Here is a 19,119-nt window from a genome sequence, read left to right as displayed (position 1 = left end):
GTCAGATTGGTGATAGTTACTTTCTTGTTCTCCAATATTCCAATTGTGGGATGAAGTTGGAGAACTTGCTGGAGAACCGTCATAAGATCTGAAGTTGATGGAAGTGAATCTTGAATTTGGACGAAGTTGTGGAAGTTGTGGAGGTTGATTGATTCGGTCAAACAACTTCCTCACAAATGTTCAAGACACGTGTTTAATTTAATAGACTTTGCGTTATGTGGGTAGGTAGGCTATAAATTGAGTCTGAGCATAGGCTCTAACCGTGGGCTTTTTGGGCTCTGAGCATGGGCTTTATTGTAGTTAAGCTCTGAGCATGGGCTTTTTGGGCTCTGAGCCTGGGCGTTTTAGGCTCTGAGCATGGGCTTTATTGTAGATAAGCTATGAGCATGGGCTCTGAGCGTGAGTTTATATTGAATTGGGTTTTTATTGGGCCACATTTGTGGGGGCCGGAACAGATACCGACCTATACTTACATTTGTAAAACGTACCAACTTTCTACAATGATCTTGTCCGTGGTTTTCAAAGAAGCCAAATGACTACAGGGAACAATTCATCTTTGCCATAGAGTCATAATCAAGTGAGCGGAGCGAATGTTTTTGAGAGGGGTGGGGGGTACGTGGCCCAAAATGTAGTTTGGTAGGTTTGTGTCTATCTATCCTTAATCCTTCACCACTCTCCCTCTGCCTCCTTCACTCCCAAACTCTCTCTCTCCCCACCCACAAACCCATCTCTCCCTCTCTCTTCCCCACCCTCCACTCACGCCCCCACTGCTTGCAGTTATCTAGTTATATATATAAATTACCATGGAAGGGACTGTTTTAGATATTTCTGCATTTGTTAAGTCGTTAGTGTTTGCAGATTGAACTGTAATGGATATATTGATAGCTTAAGTTGAAATGAGTTACCCATGTATTTTAGCTGTGAAATGATAATGGGCAATGATTGAAGAAATATCAATTCAACTTATACATAATGGGAAACTTAAACTTACTTACATAAGTTCGTAGAAAAACAATTAGAACTCAACAAATGGACAATTAGACAAACACCAATAGAGGTGATAGACAAATAGAGGGGTTTCCTTATTAAGTTGGTTAAACTGTTAGAGATATACTATGTTGTCTTATAGTATAGTTATATTGTATTAAAAGGAAACCTTGAGGAAAGGACATGACATGTTTAATTAAGTACTAATTGAACACAATGTAGTGCTTTCTGCAAGTCAAACACAATGACTCTATATTTCTGTAAGCAAGGGATAAACAAAGGTCACAGGTTTATAAAGTGCAAAAGTCAACCTAGATGCGGTGCTTTCAAATCGATTGATCTCCCAGATGAAGCAAGCCATGAAACAACTACAACTAGGGAAGAAAAGGTCACAGAAGGAGGGAAGGTGAAGGTAACATTGGAGGGGAACTGTACCTCTAAAATTACCATGGAAGGAACTGTTTCAGATATTTCAGCACTTGTTAAGTCTTTAGGGTTTGCCGATTGAACTGTAATGGATCTACTGATAGCATAAGTTGAAATGAGTGAACATTTTGGATGTATTTTAACTATAATTGATGTAGTTTAAATGTGAAATGATAATGGGTAATGATTCAAGAAACATGAATTCAGCTTAAACATAATGGGAAACTTACACATAATTACAAAAGTTCATAGAAAAACAACAAAAACTCAACAAAGGGACAATTACAAATAGGTGTTTCCAGTTATGTAAGTTACTCTATTAGAGATACACTGTGTTGTCTTCATATATAGTTATGTTGTTGTTCATTTAACCATTGAGGAAAGGACATACCATAGAGCATGGAGAAAAGAAACAATACCAATATTCCTAAGTGTATAGCATAAACTTATTTATTTATATTTTTAAATTTTTGAAATTTTAACTAGAAAACAAATGCATATTATATATATCTATATCTAACAGGATGTCTTAATTACCATTGATTCTATGCCCCAAACAAAAAGCATGCTTTGTCCTCAAAGCATTTAAATAAAGAGGAAGGAAAAATACCATTAAGCGTGAAATTGAGAAACATCTGCAAAACAAGGTTAGAGCGTACTAATATAGGAAATAAAACTAACCTTAACGCTTATAAGAGTTCCACCCATTATGGGGTTAACGGAATGAAATTGCTTGGGACATAAGCGGACACTAATGAAACTAAAACTTACCTCCACACCCGGACATGCATATTATCTACCCAATAGCATCATGGGTCTTGTATTTCGGCCGGGCATGGCAAGTCCAAGAACAATTGCTAGCAAGACCCATAAAAGCGGTTCCCCTACGTGTGTGATCACCTCATGAAACCAAGCACCATAAGTAGTGCTTTGGAACAAATCTTTGAAAAGATTACAGTATTATTATAGGAGATGTCATCTCAAAACTACGCTCTGGAACAGTACCAAAAAACAACCGGGCACAACTTCCGCGGAAAAACTGAATTTTTTTGGGTCCACGGAAGTCAGCGAGTGGCTGGCGCTATATTATAGGAGTCAGCTCCCAAATTTTTAGAATTCCAGTGTTTTAGCGGTCGTCGCTCAAACTCAAGGGCCGCCCATCTAGGTCGATAGATGGTGGTCGGCTCGGCAGCTTCGGAAGCCTGGCCTCCTCGAGCAAAATTCAGAACAAAAATATACAGGCCTTGAAAATGCGCTTCGAGTTTCTGAAAATTGAAAATTGAGGGCGAAAGCGTGGGAGTGAAAGGTGAGTGATGGAAATTAGGTGTAGTGTGGGTTGTGAGTGTAGAATGAATGAAGTTTATATAAAATCATCTTTGGAATAGATAACACCACCCCCCAAACAGTTTGGGAAGGTGGGATCAACATTAACTAATCCGCGCCAATGAAAATAGCGACATTATATTCATATTGTCATTCAAACAACATTTCACTACAAAAGTCAAAATTAACTTCGGAATTTAACAACGTAACATCCTATCTACTAAAAATAATAAAAGACAACATCAAAACAACAAACAAGTAGAAATCTAGCTACTCTTCAAGGGAGGAGGTGGGGTAAGAATAGGAATTTGAGTGATCAAGAATGGAAAAACCAAACACTTATTCCCAAAACAAATTTTTGAAAACGGGGTTTGTAAAAATTTGTTTTAAAACGTGGGTCTTTAAAGTCGATTCGAGGCGTGCTAGATTACTATTTTTATATATCTTTAAACTTTTTACTTTTTATGAATTAGGTTTAATATAAAGGAAAACAATAAGCAGTAAAAGACATAATTCACACCATAGAAACATGACTCAAAAACCGAGAAAACATGCAAGAGTGGAAAACGTGAATTATGTGAAGCGTGGACTTAGGATCCGTACTTACAGCCACACACTCCATAGGGAGGGCCGGTTACTGAATGGTGCACTCAATAATATATTGAAATGAAAGGAAGTGCACCAAACACAAAAATTGAGTCGTTTATAGTCGGATACTTTCGAGACTTTATCTAAATATATGTATGAATATGCGGTTTATCATATATCAACAACCGAAATAGTTGTGGATCGTTCCATAAATAAATATCACAGAAAACATATCCAAACACAATCAAGCACCAAGATTTCCCTCTGGCGAGCCTAGTGGAATGAAAGCGAAGTCGAATAGACTATAACATAACCGAAGGCATGCACCTTATGTTTCATCTTTGAGCGAGAGGGTGTCCTAGTGAATAAGTGTGGAGCAGTGAATGGTTGTGGAAGATATGGTGGATTGGGATAAGTTTTAGAGGAAAGCATGGAAAAAATGAGGATGTGGGTTTAGCACAAAACTCATTCATGGTGTAGTTAGGGATATCTCAAGTCACGAAAATGAAAGTGTCAAGTGGTTTATCCTTGGGAAGTATTTGTTTACTAGGTGGATTTAAAAATCATGAAGCCACGGGAGAAACTAAAGGATCGAGTGCAAACTTCGAGGTTCCTTTGAAAAGGTGGAGGGTGGGGAATATTGGTGATGGAAGGTGAATGATTCTCAGCTAACGCTCTCAAGTCCATATCATGAGAAATCTTGATATATGCAAGACATTCCTCAATAGGTGGGTCAAAAGGATCACTGGGATAAAGATTGAAAAATTCATCTTCCGTCATAGCATCAAGGGATGAATGGTTGTTGGCAAAGGGGACTCTTGAAGTGGTAAAGAAGTGGTCAAAAAGAGTTGCGAGGAATTCTTCTTCGATTTCGCCTACTACCCGAGGGAGTCATTGTTAAAAGTCGGAATTTCGAAGGAAAGGAATTTGTTAATTTGTTTCTCCGAAACATGTTTTGAAGTAATCTTGAGCTAAGCTCTCGATCATGCTAACCTCCATGTGTAGATGAATCAGAGGATCTGTGTCCTAGTTTTAAAACATTTACCTCAACGAGAAAAGATGGCAAAAGGACAAGGACATCGAACCATCAGCGGTTTATGGAAGCGTTGGCGATGCAAGAAGGGGGCCCTAAAATGATAGGTACAAGTCGTTAGTGACTTCTCGTGTCTAGGACAACGAAAGTAATTTGGGTAGTAAAATTTTGGACTTTAACTAGCACGTTTTAACCACCCCCATAGGATCTTAATAGGCCGTCGGTAATTGCAATGTCATTTTAGTAGGTTGCATCTCCTCTAGGCCTATTTGTTTATACAAATAAAGCGGGAGTAAGTTAACACTAGCCCCGTGTCTAGTAAGCGGTCGTCGTGTGAGAATCTCCTAAGGTGCATTATCTGTAGGGGCGACCGGTCACTGCTAACAATTCCATTATTTTCGGATAAGCGTTGGGAATTGTTACGTTAAAAAGCGTCTTTTGGTATATTGGTCTTACGCCTAGTAGTACACAACTCCTTAAGAAACTTAGCATGGTGTGGTAGCTTTTTAATAGCCGAGAAAGGGAAGGTTTATAGTTAGATTTTTGAAAGCGTTCCTAATCTCCTCATAATTTGTATCCCTAGTTAACATGGCTAATTTTGGGGAAACGGTGTTTTCTCTCTATAATTAGCATATGGATCAACAGGATGTTTAACCTTGGCTTTTGTTTCTTAGGTTGTGGTTTAACCTGGTACCTCTACGGTTGTAGGCTCTTCAGTTTCTATTTGGTATCTAGTTCGATATCCGTTGTAGAGAATCTTGATGGGGTAACTATAGGCATAGTTACTTTGTTATCAACCACTCTTCGAGCGAGGAGAGTGGTGATGGCATTTAGCTTACCCACGTTTGTAGTTTCCATTACTAGTATTACCGTTTACCTCAAAGCGCCGTGTTTTGTATTCTAGGGTTGGGTATCGCTTGGCCGGAAACACGCCTTTTGGTTGGGCTTTCTCTTGGGCTAACTGTTGGTTTAAATTATTAACAGTTGTAGAATGTGTTGGTTAGATTGAGCCATGGTTTGGAAAAGTTGTTGGCTCACTTGTATGAAGGTGTCAAGGCGATCCGGTTGTGTGGGTGTAATAGTCACGGGTGGTGTATTTGGAACTATGTCAGCGTTGATTATTTATAAAGCGGATTGTGATAGTTATTATTTACCGAACGATACCTTTATTAGTATTATAATTATTATAACTATATTGACCTTGTGCTTGACCTTGTCGAGGGTTGTGCTTGGTTGTTATAATTATTATAATTACCCCGACACATCCTTGTCTGGAGGAGCTTGGTTATAAGCGTGTGTTGGCCTAACATATTGATTATTGTACCACGGAGGTGTGACTTGTTGGTTATTTCTCCAACCGAAGTTGGGATTTTGTCTCCAAGGGGCGTTAGGTTCACTATTAATAGAACAAGAATGTTCATAGGCTATAGGGCCGATTGGGAGTCGGGATCTTTCGGGACTCCAACCGAAACTACATGGATTTGAATTTACATTCATGAAGGGGATAGGCTTTTGTTGTACAGAAATGGCCTCAACCTTTTAGTTAGAGATTCGATTAAATTTTTAAGTTCTAGATCGGGTTTAACCTCAAACATATCTTGGTAGCCTTAAGCGTGGAAGAAGAACTAGCGAGCAGGGAGTAATCGTCACTACCCCCAGTTGTTATTTCGCTTTAGTTTGATCCTCTAAAATTTGTAAGCCTCATTGGCTCCTTTACTTAGGAAACTACCCCATTCATTATGTCAAGGACTTCTTTATGGTGGTGTAGAAGTCCTTTGAAAAGGTAACGAACTAACGCGTGTCTTTAGCTAAGTTATGGTGTGGACACTCTATAAGCAGATCGGTGAAACGATTCCAAGCCTCGAGAAAATGATTCATGAGGATTTTGTCGGGAAAAATGAATCTTGGAAAGCATCTCATCCGTCTTTAGGGGTGGGTAAAATGTTGTTAAATAAATAGTGAACAAGTTTGGCCCACGAGTCCATGAAATTAGGCGCTTGGGCGGTTAACCAAGACGCCTTTATCGGCTAAGGTGAAGGGAAATACCCCGAGTTTAATTTGTTCCGTACCAACGGTAGGATGATGGAATGTTGTAAGGACTTGTTCAATCCTACGATGTGTTGGTAAGGTTTTTCATGGTCTAGACCATGGAAAACGGGTAAATGATTAAATATGTTTGGGGAATTCGAAAATCCCCGTTAGATTCCGCTAGAACGATGCAAGATTTAGGGCTATCGCTCAAAGCTTTATAAAAGTCGAGAGAGGGTCTCTCTTTCTTCACCATAATATCAGGTGTAGTGTGTGAAATTCTAGATAGGCGTGTTGTATTTATTTCTACGAAAAACAAGCCCCGATTATACTAGAATTAAAACTCCTCCGACGTAAGATGCAGGAGTGGAAGAAGGAGTACTGAATGCCTCCCTTGCTACAGCGTTTGAATAAGCGTCTTGTTTACGTGTTCAGTGTAAATAAGAGATTAGAACACTGAAAAACTTGACAACTCGGGTTCGAATCAAACCGGGAAATCCAGAATTTCAACTAAAATAGCTGGCGACTTCGACGTGGCGCTTCGGTGTAAATTCGAAGTTCCAAGCGGCTCTTATTGGTCGCCTTCCTCCGTTCGGTGTGTAAGAAGAAAATTCCAGTAACTTAGCTGGTCGCTCTTGGCTGGCGGCTTCGGTGTATTGTTGAAATTCCATTAACATAGCGCTGGTCGCGCTCTCCTTGAAGCGTGAGGCGCATTCAGGTATTTTTTTCGAATTTTTTTTCGATAAAACGAATAAACCACGGTATGAATCAAACAAAGGGTGGGTGGGTTTAATGGGACTTAAAATGACTACTTCTACAAAGAAAAACAATGCTAAAGTGCAACTAAGATGGCAGCCATTTGATAAATGTAAAATGAGTAGTTTACCTACGAAATGAACGATGAATCCAAACGTAAGTAAACTAAACTTCATCTTTTACGTATCTATTATCAAATCTTCTACTCTCAATGCGAATTGCACTAAATGGAGTACTGAAGTTCGTTTCCACTCCTAGTTCCCTAGCATGGATGTTTTCTAATCTAACTAGTCGATTTTTAAGTCTATGAGAGCTTTTACGAAGGGTGTTATACTACGATGAAACTAAAATGAGTCTACGTTGAATTGAACTACGAATACTATGGGAATATGCTTGTTTTTGAATCTAGATAAAGGATTAGAGGGGAATTGAATCCACCTCGAATCCAACTTAATAACCTAGTATAGATTCTTGTATCTCGATTCTCACGCGTTCTTTGCAAGAAATTCGAAGTTCTAATCCCTAGTGTTCATGGCATTTCTACCGAAAGTACTAACTAGCATGTGAAGTCAGCCCACCCATTCTCATGGCTTAAACACGACTTTCTAGAGTGGAATAGAATCTACAAACAATTCTACACTAACAACTAAGTTTTCATCAAGGCTTCATCAACCCTCTAATGGAGGTTTTAGCCTTGATTCATTAAACTAACATTTCCCATTGAATCTAAACTAAACATAATATAAAGATTCTAACTTTATGAAATTTAACTAATCTAAATTAAACAATAACAAAAAATCTAATTAACAACTAAGCATTGAATAACAAGTAGTAAATGAAATTAGATCTAACAATTGTAATTGACAAATCGAAATTGAATCAAGAACAACTATTTTATTATCTAATTCAAGGGAGAACAATCATTCAATACTAAATTTAAAACAAGAATAAAACTAATTACTTTAATATAAAAACTAGATCTAGAACTAAGGTTTAATGGAGGCTAACTAATCTAATTTATTTTCTAACCTAACTATCTACCCTTAACAATGAACTAAGCTTTTGTTCTTATACATTCAGATCCAAAATTCGTGCATGGGATTGGAGCCATGGGTTGGGCCGAGAATCGCCCAAAACCAATTCTTTTCAAATTCAAAAGGCCTCTTCAGCTGCAGTTGACTTCCACAGACTTTTCGTCCACTTCTGCTCCTCTGATTGGGTCAAGGCTTGGACCATTACAAAGCTCTTTCCGAGCCGGTCGTTTTGACATAAGGTATGCCCAATTCGAGGTCCGAGTCCAAAGATACGGCTTTCGGAAGTTCTCACTGACTTTGCTCCTCGTATCTCGCTAAAGTGGTACATTTTCGCATTAATGGACTTTGAAGCCCGAAATGCATAAAACGCGTAATCAGTGTTAACTCTTACTTATTATTCACATAATTGGTCTAACAGTATGATTATTAAGGGGTTAAAACTACAGTTTTGGGCTCTTATCACAATGCTAACGCAAACCACAAGCAGCAACCAATCTTCTTCATCACTAAACCTGTCAAGACTTATCAACTATGTTCATTTAATGAACACACCCGATAAGCAAACATGCAAATCGGGTCAGCATTATAAACAATGCTGGTGTGAGTAGCCCTTAAAAACAACATATACTTATACAAATATAAACACAATCCATAAGGTAGTTAGTTCCTCTACCGAGGCGCCTTAACTTTCAACGACTACTACAACATCCTTAAGCACCATAATTAAGGCAGGTAGTTCCTCCACTGAGGCGCCTTAACTTCTCACTAACCACACAACAAACTATACGCAATAATAAATAAGGCATGTAGTTCCTCCATCGAGGCGCCCTAGATTCTAACTAAACAAATAACCAACCAAGCATGTTACCATAATTAGATTATTTAAAGCTTTCTTTGCGTGTCCCTAAAATCACGTCGTATCTATGTCTTACCTAGTTTCCCTGGCTACCACAATCGCTACCCAAAGCCGAACATGTACATCCACATGCCTCCTTACATAATGAACCACTCCGTATGTAACTACCCGGAGGCGGGATGCCGCGACACCGTAAATCCTCACACGGAAGCAATTATGTAAGAATCGCCACTATTAAGCATAAAATATTTGCATCATCGTTCTATTTTTGAGGAAACGGAATAATCAAAGCCACTATTCGCTCACGATTGCCCAACACATGGGTCAATCACATCTTATATATACACCCAACACATGGGTCAATCATATCACATAAGCCCACACAAGGCAAATCACATGAGTTGTGGTAGTCGGGGTTCTAGGATTTTCGTTCGTAATTTATTCAGGTGTCATACGTTTATGACTCATAAACATTTCTACTATATCACGTGCAGGTCAATTACCTTATTGTACTAAGCCACAATATATAGAAATATCTCAGTTATATCTCATAGTCACTTTTATTCTTTCACGTAATAATATATTATTGCACTACACCAGGTAGGCAAATATTCACCAATACTATATTAGCATCTCACATGTAAAATAATGGAGTGTATATATACATTTCTCCAAGATATTGCATTAATATAACTATCCTAGCATATTATATCATGTCACAATGCTTCAATGTATCGTATACATCTTTATTATAACGTATTAGGAATATAATGTCTCCTAACATCTCAATATCATCACGTGTCAAAAATACACAACATCAATGTCAAATCTTTCTTAGATAATGACAACCAAATATATACTAGCTTCCACAAAGATTTTATTATTATATGTGTCCATATAATATACACATAAAACGTATCACAAATAAACAGTCCACAGTCCACAATCAAAGCCCAATATATATATATGCTTTACACACTACTCACGTCAAATCTAAATTAGATAATGACCAACCAAGTTATACAATATCCGACAACGTTTTATTATTATATTTGTCCATATAAACAAACATGTGAAAAACTGGAAAAGTCAACATTTCATAGTCAACGGTCAAAGTCAAACGGTCAAATGTCAAAGTCAACGGTCGACGGTCAAAGCCAAAGTCAACACATCATGGTCAAAGTCAAAGTCAACACATCATGGTCAAAATCAAAGTCAACCCATCATGGTCAAAGTCAACACATCATGGTCAAAGCCAAAGTCAACCCATCATGGTCAAAGTCAAAGTCCAATGTCAACGGTCAAAGTCAACCCATCATGGTCAAAATCAAAGTCAACCCATCATGGTCAAAGTCAACGCATCATGGTCAAAATCAAAGTCAACCCATCATGGTCGAAGTCAACACATCATGATCAAAATCAAAGTCAACCCATCATGGTCAAAGTCAACACATCATGGTCAACGTCAAAATCAACACGCCATGGTCGAAGTCAAATCATTGTCAAAAGTCAAACCGATGCGTTTCAGGTGTTCGACGGGTTCGTGGTCATAACCATAGTTCATGGCTAAGGTCAAAGGTCGTGGCTCTCGTAGGCTCATGACTACGGTGAATGGTCCCGGGGACCTTTGGCAAGCCCAAACCTTAGAACCAGAAAAGTCTAAACATTGAAGACCCGGAAAGATCTATTTTAAGTCCAATGGGTTGGTCCAAAGCTATATTAGAAACGGCCCAAAACAATTAAGTTCGCCCGAAAACAAACAAAGAAAACCTGTCCCCAAAACTTAACTTAAAGCGGGCCCAAACTAGACTTAATTAAACCGGGTCCAAAGATACTTAAAAATCGGGCCCAACCAAATAAATAGAACCGCCCACATAAAATTAGAGCTTTTGGCCCAACCCAATGACTAAGGCCCGAATAAACCACCCCCAGCCCAAGCCCAAATCGGCTTTTTGGTAATGCTTGTTCATCATCTTCTTCCCTAACCACCACCACCGTGACCACCAAAACCGGTAGGCCACCATTCCCTCTTCCATCAAACCGAAAATGAAGAGAAGGAAAAACCAAACCACTTTACTAAACACAAAAACTTCAAATGTTTAAATTTCGATTTCACCAAAACTAGATCTCGAGATAAAATCGGCCACCATTAAAGCTTGGTTCAAGCTTAAATCGACAAAGACTACTATCAAGCCCCACTCACCCAAACACCCACAACTAACAATAGACCAACCCACCATCACTCAACCAAGAGAAACCAACCGAAAATCAGCCCAACATTTGGTTCGGCCACCGCCATTAACGCCGGATTCGAGGCTCCATTCTCATTTAATCGTCAAGCCCCCACTAACAGCCCCACACACACAAACCAATACACCACAACAACGAAGTTCAACCCGCCACCAACCAAAACCCAAACAACAACCACAAACATATAAAACCTTCCGGTAGCCAAGATGTATGCGTCGGGCGCCATCGACGCCCGTTCAAGGCTTCACCGCCCCATCAATCGACTAAAAAGCGGTTCAACTCACAACCACTAGTCCGGTTCACAAAAAAACAATATAAACATAACGATTTATTGATTTCACCAAAAGCGCCATTATTAACGGCTGCCTGTCGAGCTTTTCGGACGGTTTAATACAAATCGAATTTAACAAAGTTTAGTAAAACCAATGGCACAAAGTCCAACCAATAGGAAAAATGAGCAATGATGAAAACGAAATAGTATACCGATATATATGTAAACTACAAACCGTGAAATAGCAAAATAGCTACTCACCTTGCGAGCGACTTCCTAATTAATTCCTCCGAAGTCCGAGCCGCTTCCACCCTCCAGAAATTCAGCTTTCATCTCTGCCTCCATTTTTAATATTTTTATTATCTTCTAAACCCTATTTTCTAGAAAAAGTGTTTATATACTTGGGTCCGAAACCCAAGCCCAACACAGACTCGGGCCCAAAAATCAGGCCCACGTATCCCGAGTCCGGTCCAACGAATTTTGAAAATAAATAATTAAATTAATTAATAAATATAAAAATACGTATTTAAAAATACGGGCGTTACAGCTACTGCGAAATCAGCATCTCAATTTCACCCGGACTGGGGCCATGATAAGAAATACGGTGGCTAAAGACTTGCTTGCTTGTGGCTTGACCTGCTTGTCGGGTTGAACGGAATGGTAGAATCATGGTTGATCGTGAAAAAACACAAAAAATGCAATGCTTGAGTCCCTGAATTGACAAACTAAACTACGTGCTATTGGATTTTGTTTTTAATTGCTTTAATTAAGATTAATCTTTGTTAATTAAGTACTTTTGCCTACACTACTAACTTCACCTAAATGAAGACAACATGCCGTCAATTGGAGTATGCCACGAATTGAAAGTTTATATAGATCTTTCTTTCCCACGTGATCTATTTTTCATACTAAAACAACATGCAATACCATTGAGACATTATAAACCTTCTTTGGAAATAAATTGATCTCTGATGCCTTTGTTCATATTACCATTTTCTAAACAACTTCATAGCATTCCAGTACTAATTATTGAAGCTACTCACGTGGTGCTTCTTAGATTTGTTTGTATATTGGTACTTTATATATTGGCAAGATCATACTCCACTACATGTTTTGACTTCTCTCTTTCGATATTGAGTTTTGGGCATACACATATTTGTGTTTACCCCAGGTATACATTTGTACAACACATAAAAACTAGAACTACCGTGTTTTACCAGTCGCATTCACATCTTTCTTTTTTACGGGTATACTTTTGTACTGATAAAAACTACATTGTTCTGCCATATACTTATAATAATGGGATTAACAAAGGGATTAACAAAACCATATCTTGATTAAAACGAAAAAGTAGCCCTGTCATACATTTCCTATATAAGAACTCCATTTCACACCAACAAAACTAAGATATAAGACAATAGGGAAGTTCCCAAACATTTTCAATACAATTTGGTCAATATGGTAGGAGAAAAGAGAGGGAAAGGAATTTGGGCGGGAACAAAGAGAGTTTTCGGTGACTGTGCACTCAGGAGTGTAAGTTGTTGAGAGAGAAGAAGTGACATCTTGTTTGGGTAGGAATAAGATAGAGAAAATAACTTCTAATGTACTAAGTAGGAAGAGATGTGACAAACGGGTGGGAGATGTTTAAGGATATATATGTAAATTCATATAATAATATATCATTTTTTCTGAAAACAAAACACTAATACGTAGAAAAGTATTAGGGGTATTTCATACAATCTACAAGTGGGGGCCACATCCGGCATTGGAATAAATCATCTCTGCAATATTCAACGGGTTATGTTGTCCTAATCTTTAAGTCAACCATTCAAGAAGAAACCCTTTAAAAAAATATGAATAAACAGATAAAGAGCTGCAGTAAAACACAAATTTTGACTGCATATAGCTTTCAATGTAAGTACAGTCTTCGTCTTAACAAGGTGCGATCTGCAAAGTTTGTGTAGTTAATGTCTTTTCGACAAGGGCATTTCAACTTTATGCCGTGAAAAATGTATCCATTGGTATAAAATCATAATTGACATATTTCTAACAATTTATTGATATAATAAAAATTGCAATTAAAGTGCCCAAACCAATTCTTTTGATACAAAAATTTTAATAGTTTCCCTTCAATCACAGCATCTCCTTACACTGATAGGATTAAAAAAAAAAAAAAAAAAAGGTATAATTAAGCACTGGTTCTGAAGTAACTGAGAAACAGACTCTTTAAGCCCACAGATGTTTTGCCCACAGAGTTCCACAGAGCCCACAATATTCTGTGAGCTAGTGTAATTATAACTTGCTTAGAAAACTAACCGACGGTTTCCTGGCAAAATATGGAAGCATATAAAAACGGATACACAGATGTCATTAGAGTGCACTGCACGCGAATACTAGACTTAAAACGCCACTCAATCTCTCCAAATCGCATAAGCCACGTTTCATTTCATAAGACTCTTCTTTAACCACTTTCAAAACATTCTAAAACTGCCCACTAAAACAATCCATCTTTTGTTTTTTTATTGGCAAGCCTGTTTTAAAACGAGAATCAGTAAGTGGTTTGCAGACCTCTAGCATCATCACCCAAAAGCACCCGTAAACAATCCATCTTTCTTTCTGAAGAACAACTTCTTTGCATGGATCCATCATCCACCCTTGCTGGGTGGAATTCAGATTCTTATGGAAATAAAGGGTTGTTTGATCAATGGTGTTTTTCTTTCAGTTCTAAAGATGATGGTTTGAGTGAGAAGAAGAAGAATAATAACAAGTGTTACATGACAGAAGAGGAGTTGGTGGTAATGGGACCAGTACCGCTTTCTCATTCTCCTTCTAAATGGTCTGGTCCTAATCTTTTACAAAATTGTGATCTTCCTCCACCAGTTAAAGTCTTTGCTGGAACAGATAAAAATGTTCTCAATTCTATTAGACCAAAGCATATCAGGTACTTCATTCTCTTCTTTGGAGTAGTTGTTCTGTTACTCGGTTTCTTGGTTGAATTGTCTTACTTTTCTAGTTTTTATTTTCTACGTGTCGAACTATTGTTGAAGAATGGATTTATTAGTAATGATGGTGGGGAATTAAGATAAGAATCAAAGCGGCATGAAACATAACCCGCAATAAGGTATAGGACAACATGTCAACATGTAGGAAAATGGAGATTAAATTAATCATTACTAATTACCAAATAATATACAAATGTCTTGTTATTGTAATTTCTGAAGTTTAATAAAATGGACTGCGATCAAACTTTGGCACCGCTTAACTGACATTCCCAAGTATACTAAATTGATTTATACATTTTATTTTTTATTTCAAACTTGTGTTAGTTTAGAGCATCTTTAATGGAGACACCAATTCATATGCAAACGCCAAATTCTTGAAATTTTGGTTAAAAACCAACTTTAGTGGAGACACCAATTCATTTCAATATAAAAAAAAATTAGCAAACCAAACACCAAATGGGCGTTTGCGTTTGGTTTGATTTTTACCAAATGTACGACACATTGTTTGAAAAGCGAAAAACCATGCAGGCCTGCAGGCTTGTGGGTTGTTGTAGGCTTCTCTGACACGGTTTTCAGAAAACAGCATAGGCTTCAAAACCGCGTGGGTTTTGGGCTAAATTATATGACGTGCTGTTTCGAAAGCTGCGTGGTGTTTGAAACACCGCATGAGCTTTGGGTTGTATTGTGGGCTTTTTGGCGTGGTGTTTCAAAAACCGCGTGGGTTATTCTGGCGCGGTTTATCCAAAGCAGCGTTATTAGTGCCGAAATTTTGATGTCTGAACTGAAGATGTTTGGTGTTTTTTTTATTTGGTATTTGGTTTGATAAAAAAATTTAGTGTTTTTGAGCTTGCACCATTAAAGATGCTCTTATAGGCCAACCACATTTTTTATCAAATCAACTGGATATTCACCATATCTAACATCTCATGGTGTTGAATTACAAGGCTTATGTTGAACCAATTCAATTCATATCCATGTGATTATTAGAAAAATGGATTTGCACAAATCCATTGAGATATGAATGAGTAATTTGTCTCCCAAGTTATCCCATATTGAGATGAAATGGGTTTATCTTGAAACAGTACGTAAAGTGAGAAAAACATTTTCAAAATGATGCACTAGTTCGAAACAGTGTATTATGCCGAAAAGGTGTGACCTTTCAAAATGTGCACTGGTTCGAAACAGTCCATCATGCCGAAAAGGTATAACCTTTAGAAATAGGCACTGGTTCGAAACAGTGCTTTATGCCGAAATAGTGTCTTTTCGAAACATGTGACTTTTCAAAGAGTTGCTTACTTTTTCCCTAGAGTCACTGTGTTGTTTCGAAGAGGCACCACTTACCTATAAATAGTGGATGAATTTAGAGAGAAAGACACACCAGATCACACAGAGTTCTGATATTTCTCTTCTCCCTCTGTTCTTAGTCAAATACTATGTTGTGTTCGTTGATTCTATAGAATTGAAGTGCTAGCTTTCTATAGAAGGAAATCCATTCTATCTTGGGAGTCAGTTTCCCATCAACCTTCAAGCATCGTGAGGGGGGAAATCTGTCTTAAGGACATAGTGAATCTTCACTAGGCTCGGATTTAATCATTGGTAAATTAAGTTCATTAGTTGAACTAAAAGGTTTGTTTGTTTGTTGAACTAAAGGTTTGTTCATGATATATTTGTTATATCAATTTGATTTTCTTGTTTACTTAACAATAAGTATATTTTATGGAATAAGTTTCCTACAGTGATTTGTAGGATATGCTTGGTAGAAAACGAAAGACAATGAACTAAATTTTTAGTTGTTGTGTTAGTATGGCGTGGAGGAAATTAGAATGATCGATTCTGTAGTTTGGTAGTGTCAATGTATCATCGAAGTTATGCTAGAGTTTGCCACTTTTTCTTTTTTAAAATGAAACACAGCCTAACAGCTTTTAGGTTGTTGAAGTGAATAAGTGATTCATAAGGTAGTAATTGAAACAATTCTTTTGCTGATTTAAATTTCTCAATTGGCAGTAAGGTTAGTCAAGAAGTAGAAGATCGTGAGCTTTCTAGTACCAAAATTCCCAACGAAAGCGAGAAGTTGGAACTCATGAAAGCCTTACAGCTTTCTCAGTCAAGAGCGAGAACAGCTGAGAGAAAGGCCACAGTTATGGCTGAAGAAAGGGACAACCTATCTTCCTTGCTCCTTTCTGAATCCTTGCGATTTTTTGCACATCGTCAGTGGGTTAAACTTCTTCAACTTGAGGTCTCACAGTTAAAGTCGCAGAAGCTGAAGAAGCAGGAATCATCATGTAGCAGTTACAACAGCAGAATTGAAAGAGATAAAGGATCGTCGGAGGCAGAGGATGGTGAAAATGTAGGCAGTTTACCGTGGTGCATGACATTGGCTTTATGTTTGGGCATTGCTGGCGTTGGCTATGCTGTTGGCAGCAGATACTTCTTTTGAATTCGTCTCACAGTCACATAGTACTGAAGCAATGTAAGTTAAATCTATCAACCAGATTTTACAGTTGAATGGAATTTTGTTGCGGCAAGTTAGTTATACTTTGAAACACACAAGGGATCAATGTTCCTAATCACACAGACCATGGTACTTGGCTATGAACGTACACTGTTTTTGTATATATATTTCAATGTGTATATTTGGTCCAGTTCGATAGGTGAAATACTATTCTTGCAAGTTCTTTAAGTTCATCCAACTTATTTGGTATAAATTTATATGTAAACCAAGAAAATATTAGTTTTCTACTCGGCTAATGAAGGCTAGAAGCATAGTTCAGGATTTTGGAATTTTCAGAATTTCGAAAATCTGGAAAACCGAAATTAATAATATTTCAACCCATGTCATATTTTGATTTCGACTAATTTTGGAATCATCAATATTTCGACCCAATGTTGTTTTTTCGGAAAATTGCCTATAGGTGGAACTTTCAAATTTCTATGACAAAAAACCATGTGGTTTAACTTTTAGGACCAGTTAAATGGTAATCTACAATTTTTGTTACTGAAAGCTAGATTAACTAGAGGGAGCCTGGTAAGACTAACTCGAGGAGGCGTAAATTCACTATGTTTTCTATAAATATTCTTCTCCAAGTTTTTTTCCAATCTTTTTTTATTTTATTTTGATAACAACTAACAACCTTACCCTTTATATGTATGTAGAAACTAGAAACAATGTTAGCAGGTACGTGTAGATTTGAAAAAGTGCATTAAAATATATGGAAAGTTAGCTGGAGAGAGATGGGTCACTTTTATTTTTTTTAGGAGACCACTTTGAATGGGGTATTCTAACCTCTTATTTCAAATGAAGAGGTTTAATGGCTGCAAAGACAGAGAAGAGAAGAGAGAGAATCACGCACCGTTTTTAAAATTGAAAAAAAAGTAATAAAACACTTTATTGACGTTAATATAACTGGGCTTCTTCGTTAGTTTGGTTTCTAGTAATGAAAATTGTAGATTACCATTTGATTGGTCCTAAAAGTTAAACCACCTAGTTTTTTGTCATAGAAATTTGAAAATTCAGCTCATACCACAATCATCTCAATTTGTTTGGATTGATGTCCAAGTAAAGACACAGTATACTACATACTATCATATACGTTTTTATTTATTAATAACAACTTAATATGAAAATAGAACCACTCTAAGTAGGTTTGTAAGGAACAGAGAACTACATAACAGAATAATAACCAAAAGTTAGAACAACAAAATAATTCTTCTTGAACAAAGGTTCACAAATTACATAATTGCACCTTCTTTGAATCTTTGGGAAATATGAAACTGAATACACTCATCTGTTTACGAAATGCAATGCGAAGAAAACAAGTGGGAATTATCATTCTCACCCTTTACTCCTCTGTTTACGGAGTGCAAAGAATTCATGGGAATGATCATTTTGACCCTTTATCTTTCACATTTTATTTTGCTCTTGTAGTAGTCCGTTTTTAAAAGATCCAGACTTTCATACCATGTTAAAATGTCCATGTTAAACTGTAAGGTAATAGAGATCATGTGAACTGGATACAATTCATATAATATGCCAGAATCAGTTACAAATCACAATCGAACTTATTCCAGAATCTGTTTTTATATCGCTTACAATTTGACCACCAACTCAAGTACCTTAAATCTTGACACTTACAGTTTAATGGCTTAAACTTTTCAAACTTTTAACAATGTTTATGTGCGGGATTATATGGCTCAGTTTCGCTAATTTGTAGTTTGAACCTGGAAATTATAATAAAGACAGAATAGCGAAGATTCGGCCTTCACAGTTATGGTACCCTCAAGCAGTCAAGCGGGAGCTAGTATTTTCATGAGTATTGGCAACCATCGTCAAGTATTAGCAATAACCTGTTTATATACTTTTTCTGCTCCCTGGTTTTTACCAAAAGAAAATTGCTAGTTATGCAATTGTATATGCTAAATCACATAAACCTCAAATGATATGAGATATCTAACAAAATTTTCCAGGAAGAACCTATAGCAATGATGCATGGTAAAAAATCACATATACTTTAGTATCTACTTTTCTTCTGATAAGAATTTCTAGTGCATCATAAGAACTTTTCATG

At 37.2% G+C, this 19,119-nt stretch overlaps 1 protein-coding gene across 2 annotated transcripts; it reads left to right on the top strand.

Annotated features, from left to right (window-relative positions):
* Nucleotides 1-13,560: 13,560 nt before the first annotated feature.
* LOC147501993 (uncharacterized) lies at nt 13,561-19,017 on the top strand. 2 transcript variants are annotated; one of them, XM_086606974.1, is made up of 3 exons: nt 13,561-14,493; nt 16,559-17,024; nt 18,766-19,017. In XM_086606974.1, exons 1-2 carry the CDS (start codon nt 14,189-14,191, stop codon nt 16,989-16,991), a joined length of 738 nt encoding a protein of 245 aa, XP_086463100.1. In that variant the 5' UTR covers nt 13,561-14,188; the 3' UTR covers nt 16,992-17,024; nt 18,766-19,017. The 2 variants fall into 2 exon arrangements, with proteins under 2 accessions (XP_086463100.1, XP_086463099.1); XM_086606973.1 differs by lacking the exon at nt 18,766-19,017 and having other exon boundaries at nt 16,559-17,290.
* The last annotated feature ends 102 nt before the right edge of the window (nt 19,018-19,119 follow it).

This window comes from Coptis chinensis, chromosome 4 (genome assembly GCF_015680905.1).
Source record: "Coptis chinensis isolate HL-2020 chromosome 4, ASM1568090v1, whole genome shotgun sequence".
Classification (NCBI taxonomy): Eukaryota; Viridiplantae; Streptophyta; class Magnoliopsida; order Ranunculales; family Ranunculaceae; genus Coptis; species Coptis chinensis.
The sequence above is the reverse complement of the archived record's forward strand: the minus strand, read 5'-3'. Positions and strand labels throughout refer to the sequence as shown.

Excerpts from the sequence above, each read along its gene's own strand:
- LOC147501993 (XM_086606974.1), top strand. The coding sequence starts at position 14,189 with ATGGATCCATCATCCACCCTTGCTGGGTGGAATTCAGATTCTTATGGA. Across the intron at positions 14,494-16,558 it reads ATTAGACCAAAGCATATCAG|TAAGGTTAGTCAAGAAGTAG; the intron begins GTACTTCATTCT and ends CTCAATTGGCAG.